Source organism: Danio rerio, chromosome 25 (genome assembly GCF_052040795.2).
Source record: "Danio rerio strain M-AB ecotype USA chromosome 25, GRCz13ab, whole genome shotgun sequence".
NCBI lineage: Eukaryota > Metazoa > Chordata > Actinopteri > Cypriniformes > Danionidae > Danio > Danio rerio.
Genome location: NC_141045.1, coordinates 80,001 through 87,500, shown reverse-complemented (window position 1 = coordinate 87,500; position 7,500 = coordinate 80,001). Strand labels below are relative to the sequence as shown.

The window sequence follows — 7,500 nt, the reverse complement described above, 5'->3', positions numbered from 1 at the left end:
AGTGCAGCGCTAATGCTAATGCTAATGCTAATGCTGAGCTTTAGCTTTACCAGCAGCGGCAGTGAGGGACAGCAGAGGCTCACGGTGCCGCGGATCAGAATGAAACTGCCGTCACATGACGTCTCTCTGAAATCGCTCGACACTCTCGGGATTAGCGGTGCGCTTCTACAGATGACCCATCATGCCTCTGGCCAACCACACTCACATCAGCCCACCCTTCAGGAGGAGCTCGCACCGTCTCTGCCTGCTGAAGGTGCTCTTCACCTCAGCAGAACTCTGCCGGACGGACGGCTGTCAATGTGCTGCGCAAGCTCCATTCTGAATGTCTGATATAATAGCATTAGCGTTAGCATTAGCATCAGTGCTAGTGCTAGCCAATGGTACCTTCATCACGAGAGTAGTCTTCACCGGAGTGCGGCTCAAACAGATAGTCACCGGTGGCGAGCTCGAACGCCTGAGGACAACAGGGAACAAAGGTCACAGCTAATAGATCAGACATCAGAGGTCAAACAGAGGAGATCAGATGAGACAAAGGAGATCAGATCAGACAGAGCAGATCAGACAGAGGAGATCAGATCAGACAGAGCAGATCAGACAGAGGAGATCAGATCAGACAGAGCAGATCAGACAGAGGAGAGCAGATCAGACAGAGGACATCAGACAGAGGAGAGCAGATCAGACAGAGGAGAGCAGACAGAGGAGATCAGATCAGATAGAGGAGAGCAGAGCTCAAACAGAAGAGGTCAGAGATCTGACAAATGAGATCAGATCAGACAGAGGAATGCAGAGATCAGACAGAAGAGGTCAGAGATCAGACAAAGGAGATCAGAGATCAGACAGAGGGGATCAGATCAAACAAAGGAGATCAGATCAGACAGAGGAGAGCAGACCGAGGAGATCAGACAGAAGAGGTCAGAGATCAAACAGAGGAGATCAGATCAGACAAAGGAGATCAGATCAGACAGAGAAGATCAGATCAGACAGAGGAGAGCAGAGATCAAACAGAAGAGGCCTGAGAGCAGACAGAGGGATTAGAGAGCAGAAGACAGACACAGGAGAACAGATCAGACAACAGAGAAGATCAGAGGCCAGACAGGAAAGATAAGACAGCTGAGGTCAGGGATCAGTGAATAGACAGCAGAGGTCAAGCAGCAGAAATCAGAGGTCAGACTGCAGAGATCAGAAAGCAGAGGTCAGAGATCAGACAGCAGAGGTCCGAGATCAGACAGCAGAGGTCAGAGATCAGACAGCAGAGGTCAGAGATCAGACAGCAGAGGTCAGGGATCAGACAGCAGAGGTCAGAGATCAGACAGCAGAGGTCAGGGATCTGACAGCAGAGGTCAGAGATCAGACAGCAGAGGTCAGACAGCAGAGATCAGACAGCAGAGGTCAGAGATCAGACTGCAGAGGTCAGAGATCAGACTGCAGAGGTCAGAGATCAGACAGCAGAGGTCAGGGATCAGACAGCAGAGGTCAGAGATCAGACAGCAGAGGTCAGGGATCAGACAGCAGAGGTCAGGGATCTGACAGCAGAGGTCAGAGATCAGACAGCAGAGGTCAGACAGCAGAGATCAGACAGCAGAGGTAAGGAATCAGACAACAGAGATCAGACAGCAGAGGTCAGGAATCAGACAACAGAGATCAGACAGCAGAGGTCAGGGATCAGACAGCAGAGGTCAGACAGCAGAGATCAGACAGCAGAGGTAAGGAATCAGACAACAGAGATCAGACAGCAGAGGTCAGGAATCAGACAGCATAGGTCAGACAGCTGAGATCAGACAGCAGAGGTAAGGAATCAGACAGCAGAGATCAGACAGCAGAGGTCAGAGATCAGACAGCAGAGGTCAGGAATCAGACAGCAGAGGTCAGAGATCAGACAGCAGAGATCAGACAGCAGAGGTCAGAGATCAGACAGCAGAGGTCAGAGATCAGACAGCAGAGGTCAGAGATCAGAAAGCAGAGATCAGGGATCAGACAGCAGAGTTCAGTGCTCACCATGCAGGCTGTGCTCCAGATGTCTGCAGGTGTGCTGTAGCCGGCGCCGATCAGCACCTCTATGGAGCGGTACTGCCGGGTCTGGATGTCCTCTGTGAAGTGTTTGTGCTGTGAATATAAAGAGCGTTACTCATGCAGCCGAGTGTCAGCTCAGTGTTCAGTGTAGAGGACGCGCCTCAGTGTTCAGCCATCTTACCACCCAGCAGGCGTTGCCCAGGTCTGCGATTTTGACTCTCAGTGCTTCTGCGTTTCGCGGATCCAGAGGATTGACCAGCAGATCAGCGGCCCGGATCCTAGCTGTAGAGGGACACACACTATTACTGTCCACTGTGAGCAGTGTGTGTGTGTGTGTGAGTGTGAGTGTGTGTGTGTGTGTGTGTGAGTGTGTGTGTGTGTGTGTGTGTGTGAGTGTGTGTGTGTGTGTGTGTGTGTGTGTGTGTGTGTGTGTGTGTGTGTGAGAGTGTGTGTGAGTGTGTGTGTGAGTCTGACCTTTGGGATTGTCCCCGGTGCTGGACGAGGACACGGTGCGGCTGCGGTCGCTGTGTCTGTCGGGCCCCTGAGCCTGGTCCTGCAGAGTGTGTGTAGGGTCGGGGTCCAGCGGGAGCTCAGGGAAGCGGGGGGTGGTGCCGCGGTGTCGGGCCCCATTGCTGAGGGACGACGTGTCCCCATTGAACAGCTCGTAGGAGGCGTCAGAGGCGTCGCGGTCGGTGGTGCTAATCTCAGACTCCACCAGGGGGCAGAGCAGCGTGGGGGCCGCAGGGGACACACACTCCTGCACACACACACACACATGACCATTGGTCTTAGCGGCGGTGCTCTGCTCCTCTTCCTCCTCTTCCTCCTCCTCATCCTCTTCATCTTCTTCATCATCTTCCTCCTCCTCCTCCTCCTCTTCGTCCTGTGTGTCTCTGGTGTGTTTGGTCTGCTCGTCCTCCTTCACACACTGCCGCGTCTCCTCCTCGGTGCTCTCTGATGGAGCGGCTGCCGTCTCCTCCTCCACTTCCTCTGCTTTTTCCACTTCCTCTGCTTTTTCCTCTTCTTCCTGTCTGCCGTCTCCGCTGCCGTCCAGCTCCTCCGCTCCTCCTGATCGCTCCGGCTCCTGCGGAGTGTCCGTCCGCCCCAGTGGAGTGTGTGTGGGAGTGTGTGCATGTGTAGGTGTGTGTGTAGGAGTCTGCGTAGGAGTCTCTGTAGGAGTGTGTGTAGGTGTGTGTGTGGCAGTGTGCGTGGGTGTGTGTGTGGGAGTGTGTGTGTGTGTGTGAGACTCTTCTCCATCGTCACTGTCCTCCACCTCTGGCTGCTCCGGCTCCGCACCTGACGGAGGAAACATCGTTATTGGAGAAACACACACACACACACACACGCACGCACGCATGCACACACACACACACACACACACACACACACGCGTGTTCTACAGCCCTGTCAGCATGTCTGATGTGTGCTCGTGAGTGCTGAATCCGCTCAGGTGGAGCTCTTACAGGTGTGGTTGGTGAGTCTGACGGGCCGCTGCTTCTCCTCCTCCTCCTCGTCTTCCTCTTCCTCCTCGTCTTCTTCGCTGTCCGCTAGTGTTGGTCCGTGTTCTGCGATGGTTTCTCCGTCCGCCCTCTGCTTCTCCGCCTCGCGCTCCAGAGCCTCGATCTCCAGCATCCGCCTCTCCAGCAGCTCCGCCTGCCGCTTCTGCTTCTTCTTCATCTTCTTCTTTTTATTTTTGGAGATCTTCCCCACCTGCAGGGGGCGCCACACACACACACACACACACACACACACACAGCAGTTGGTCACGCACAGCTCGTGTTGAGCACAGACTCGTCTCCCTCATATCCTCCACTCACCTGTTTGAGTTGCGGAGCCGTGCTGACTGTAAACAAGCACAGGTAAAGTGAGACAGGTGTGTGAGAGATTCATCATGTGCGCACAATCAGACAGACAGGTGTACCTGCGGATCCTGAGGGTGGCGGCGCTCCTGCTTTCTGCCACTCCGTGGCCTCCACCGCCATGCGCCGCACGAACGCGTCGTCCACACACATCAGGATGTTCTCCGGCTTGATGTCTGTGTGGATGATCTTACACTTACTGTGCAGGTAATCCAGGCCCTGCAGCACCTGCGGAACACACACACACACACACACACACACACACAGCAGTGCTCAGACACAGTCATGTGACATTAGCTTTGTGACGTTTCACCACATGAACACTGCAGAGCTACCACCGCAGACAGACGGGGCTGTTCCAGCAGGGGGCGCCGGCGCTGCAGCAGGGATGGGAACAGCAGCTGCTGGTGTTTCTGTGCGGCACGCTGAGCTGACCCAGGCAGAACACACGGGTTCATCAACTCCTTCATACCCCTCCTCAGACATGTTCGGGGTTCCCCCTCAGTGTAGGTGTGTGTGTGTGTCTGGGTGATCAGCCGTCATGCAGCGCTGTGTGTGAGATCTGTCCTGTTCACAATCAGAGTGTGACGCTGCCCGAGGGGGACGCGGCTTAAAGTGGGTCAGTACAGATGACAGGCCGAGCGTACAGTCACACACTGCTGATTACACCACAGACATCCAGCTGAAGTCTGCAGTGTGTGTTAAACACAGCGGCCCAGCCACACACACACACACACACACACACACAGCTGACGCAGGACACGCCTCTCCATCACTGATCAACACGGCCATTAATGATTGGCTGAACTCAAACCAACAACGGCCAATCAGCGATCTGGAGTCAGGGTCAGATGAAGAGTATGGCTGCGTCTGAAACCGCACACTTCCTCACTGTGTAGTACACTACAGTCAGTGTGTGAGCTGAGCAGTGTGTCTGAATTCAGCATTATAATCAGTGTGTGAGACGTTCCCGGAGGGAGACTCTGAAGTGCGCATCACATACACACTGCGCTATCCCATAATGCCCCGCCAGAGGATTCATGAATGGGAGTGAAGCGGGTAGGTCACATGACCATGACAACATGGCGGATGTAGTACGCCTGAGTTCCATGCAAACTGCTCACATCCACACTGTATAGAGCACACTTTACTAGAGTAGCACACTTACATCCAGATGCAGCACCTGCCGAGTAGTGGGCGGAGTCAGACGCAGCCTGTGTGTGTGTGTGTGTGTGTTTACCTGTCTGATGATGCTCTTGACGCAGGGTAACGGCAAGCCCTGATAATTAGACTTGATGATCCACTTCAGCAAATGATGACCGAGAACTTCAAACACCATACACACGTCTGCGAGCAGAGTTAAGGAAACCCACCCTGCGCTACACACACCCCACGCAGGACACGCCACAGCCGCACTCACACCTCCAGGAGACGATCAGGACCGCTGCTCAACGAGGACACGGCAGGTGTCACCGCCTACACCTGTGTGCTTATGAACTGTCTTTAAGCAAACACACACATACACACACACACACACACACAGACACACACCTGGAGAAACACACACACACACACACACAGGATGTGAGGATACGTATCCCGTTCACCCCGGAGATCTTGAAGTCGTCTATGAGTTGAACCACCATGTCTTTATTTGGATCTTCAGGATCAGTCTCACGCACCTGACAGACAGACAGACAGAGGACAGGTGTGTGTAGTCAGAGGTGCAGACAGGTGTGTGTGTGTAGTCAGAGGTGCAGACAGGTGTGTGTGTGTGTAGTCAGAGGTGCAGACAGGTGTGTGTGTGTAGTCAGAGGTGCAGACAGGTGTGTGTGTGTGTAGTCAGAGGTGCAGACAGGTGTGTGTGTGTAGTCAGAGGTGCAGACAGGTGTGTGTGTGTAGTCAGAGGTGCAGACAGGTGTGTGTGTGTGTAGTCAGAGGTGCAGACAGGTGTGTGTGTGTAGTCAGAGGTGCAGACAGGTGTGTGTGTGTAGTCAGAGGTGCAGACAGGTGTGTGTGTGTAGTCAGAGGTGCAGACAGATGTGTGTGTGTAGTCAGAGGTGCAGACAGGTGTGTGTGTGTGTGTAGTCAGAGGTGCAGACAGGTGTGTGTGTGTGTAGTCAGAGGTGCAGACAGGTGTGTGTGTAGTCAGAGGTGCAGACAGGTGTGTGTGTGTGTGTAGTCAGAGGTGCAGACAGGTGTGTGTGTGTGTAGTCAGAGGTGCAGACAGGTGTGTGTGTGTAGTCAGAGGTGCAGACAGGTGTGTGTGTGTGTGTGTAGTCAGAGGTGCAGACAGATGTGTGTGTGTGTAGTCAGAGGTGCAGACAGGTGTGTGTGTGTAGTCAGAGGTGCAGACAGGTGTGTGTGTGTGTGTGTGTGTGTGTAGTCAGAGTGCAGAATTATGAATGATTCGAGGCTTGGCTGTACAGGTGTGTTTTGAGGTGTTACAGTACACTGAAGTCACGGTTTGAGATGTACCTTAGTTTTAGGATCACAATAACAACAATAATCAGTTATGCGTGTGCGTGTGTTTGTGTGTGTGCGTGCTGCTCCAGAACGCAGCAGCACGAGTGGTCTTTAATGAAGCTAAAAGAGCACATGTCACTCTGCTGCTCATCCGTTTGCACTGGCTGCCAGTTGCTGCTCGCATCAAATTCAAAGCTCTGATGTTTGCCTACAAAGCGACTTCTGGCTTTGCTCCTTCTTATCTGCTCTCACTTCTGCAGATGTATGTGTCCTCCAGAAACTTGCGTTCTGTGAATGAACGTCGCCTCGTGGCTCCATCCCAAAGAGGGAAGAAATCACTTTCGCTCACGATCACGCTCAATCTGCCCAGTTGGTGGAATGAACTCCCTAACTGCATCAGAACGGCAGAGTCACTCGCTGTCTTCATGAAACCACTAAAAACTCAACTATTTAGTCTCCACTACACTTCCTAATCTGCAATTGCCTCTCTGGATATCACACTAACTGTACCAAAATAAAAAAAATGACTAACACTTTCCTTCTTACACTTTACACACCTGAAACTCGCCTACAGCACTTCTTCATTGTTGCTCTTAGTTGTGTAAATTGCTTCCTTGTCCTCATTTGTAAGTCGCTTTGGATGTGGATGTGTGTGTGTGTGCATGCGTGTATGTGTGTGTGTGCGTGTGTGTGTATGTGTGTGTGTGTGTATGTGTGTGTGTGTGTGTGTGTGTGTGTGCATGCGTGTATGTGTGTGTGTGTGCGTGTGTGGTAGTAACTTACACATCGGAGTAGTTTAATTTCATCTAGTGCCGTCTCCGTGTAGTGCTGCGCACTCTTCACCACCTTCATCGCAACAAAACGCTTCCCTCTGTGTACACACACACACACACACACACACACACACACACACACACAGACACACGCACACAGAGGTTACACTCATATTTTAACACAGGGGTCCTCAGCGGTGTGTGGTGAGCCAGTACTGGGTGGTGTGGTTATGGCGGGCCGCCGGGGCTGAGGTGACCCATGCACTGTTCTGTGAGTCGGGATGCAGTGATTTTAGATTTTGGTTGTCTGATTATAGTCTGAGAATTAATCTCAGGTTCACGGTTATCAGCATTATTATGCATTTATTCATTTCAGACCCCACTAGTGCAGA

The 7,500-nt window shown here is 52.7% G+C and overlaps 1 protein-coding gene across 16 annotated transcripts in view; it reads right to left on the bottom strand.

Moving 5' to 3' along the window:
• The window catches only part of srpk2 (SRSF protein kinase 2), a 26,712-nt gene that overhangs the window by 2,524 nt on the left and 16,688 nt on the right, over nucleotides 1–7,500 (bottom strand). For all 16 annotated transcript variants that reach the window (XM_087311242.1, XM_087311243.1, XM_087311244.1 and 13 more), the window contains 10 exons: nucleotides 7,119–7,206; nucleotides 5,464–5,551; nucleotides 5,110–5,216; nucleotides 3,932–4,097; nucleotides 3,828–3,853; nucleotides 3,474–3,720; nucleotides 2,485–3,306; nucleotides 2,192–2,292; nucleotides 1,996–2,103; nucleotides 385–454 (listed from right to left, as the gene is read on the bottom strand). In XM_087311242.1, the coding sequence (XP_087167368.1) occupies nucleotides 385–454; nucleotides 1,996–2,103; nucleotides 2,192–2,292; nucleotides 2,485–3,306; nucleotides 3,474–3,720; nucleotides 3,828–3,853; nucleotides 3,932–4,097; nucleotides 5,110–5,216; nucleotides 5,464–5,551; nucleotides 7,119–7,206 (1,823 nt within the window). The remainder of the gene's footprint in view (nucleotides 1–384; nucleotides 455–1,995; nucleotides 2,104–2,191; nucleotides 2,293–2,484; nucleotides 3,307–3,473; nucleotides 3,721–3,827; nucleotides 3,854–3,931; nucleotides 4,098–5,109; nucleotides 5,217–5,463; nucleotides 5,552–7,118; nucleotides 7,207–7,500) is intronic.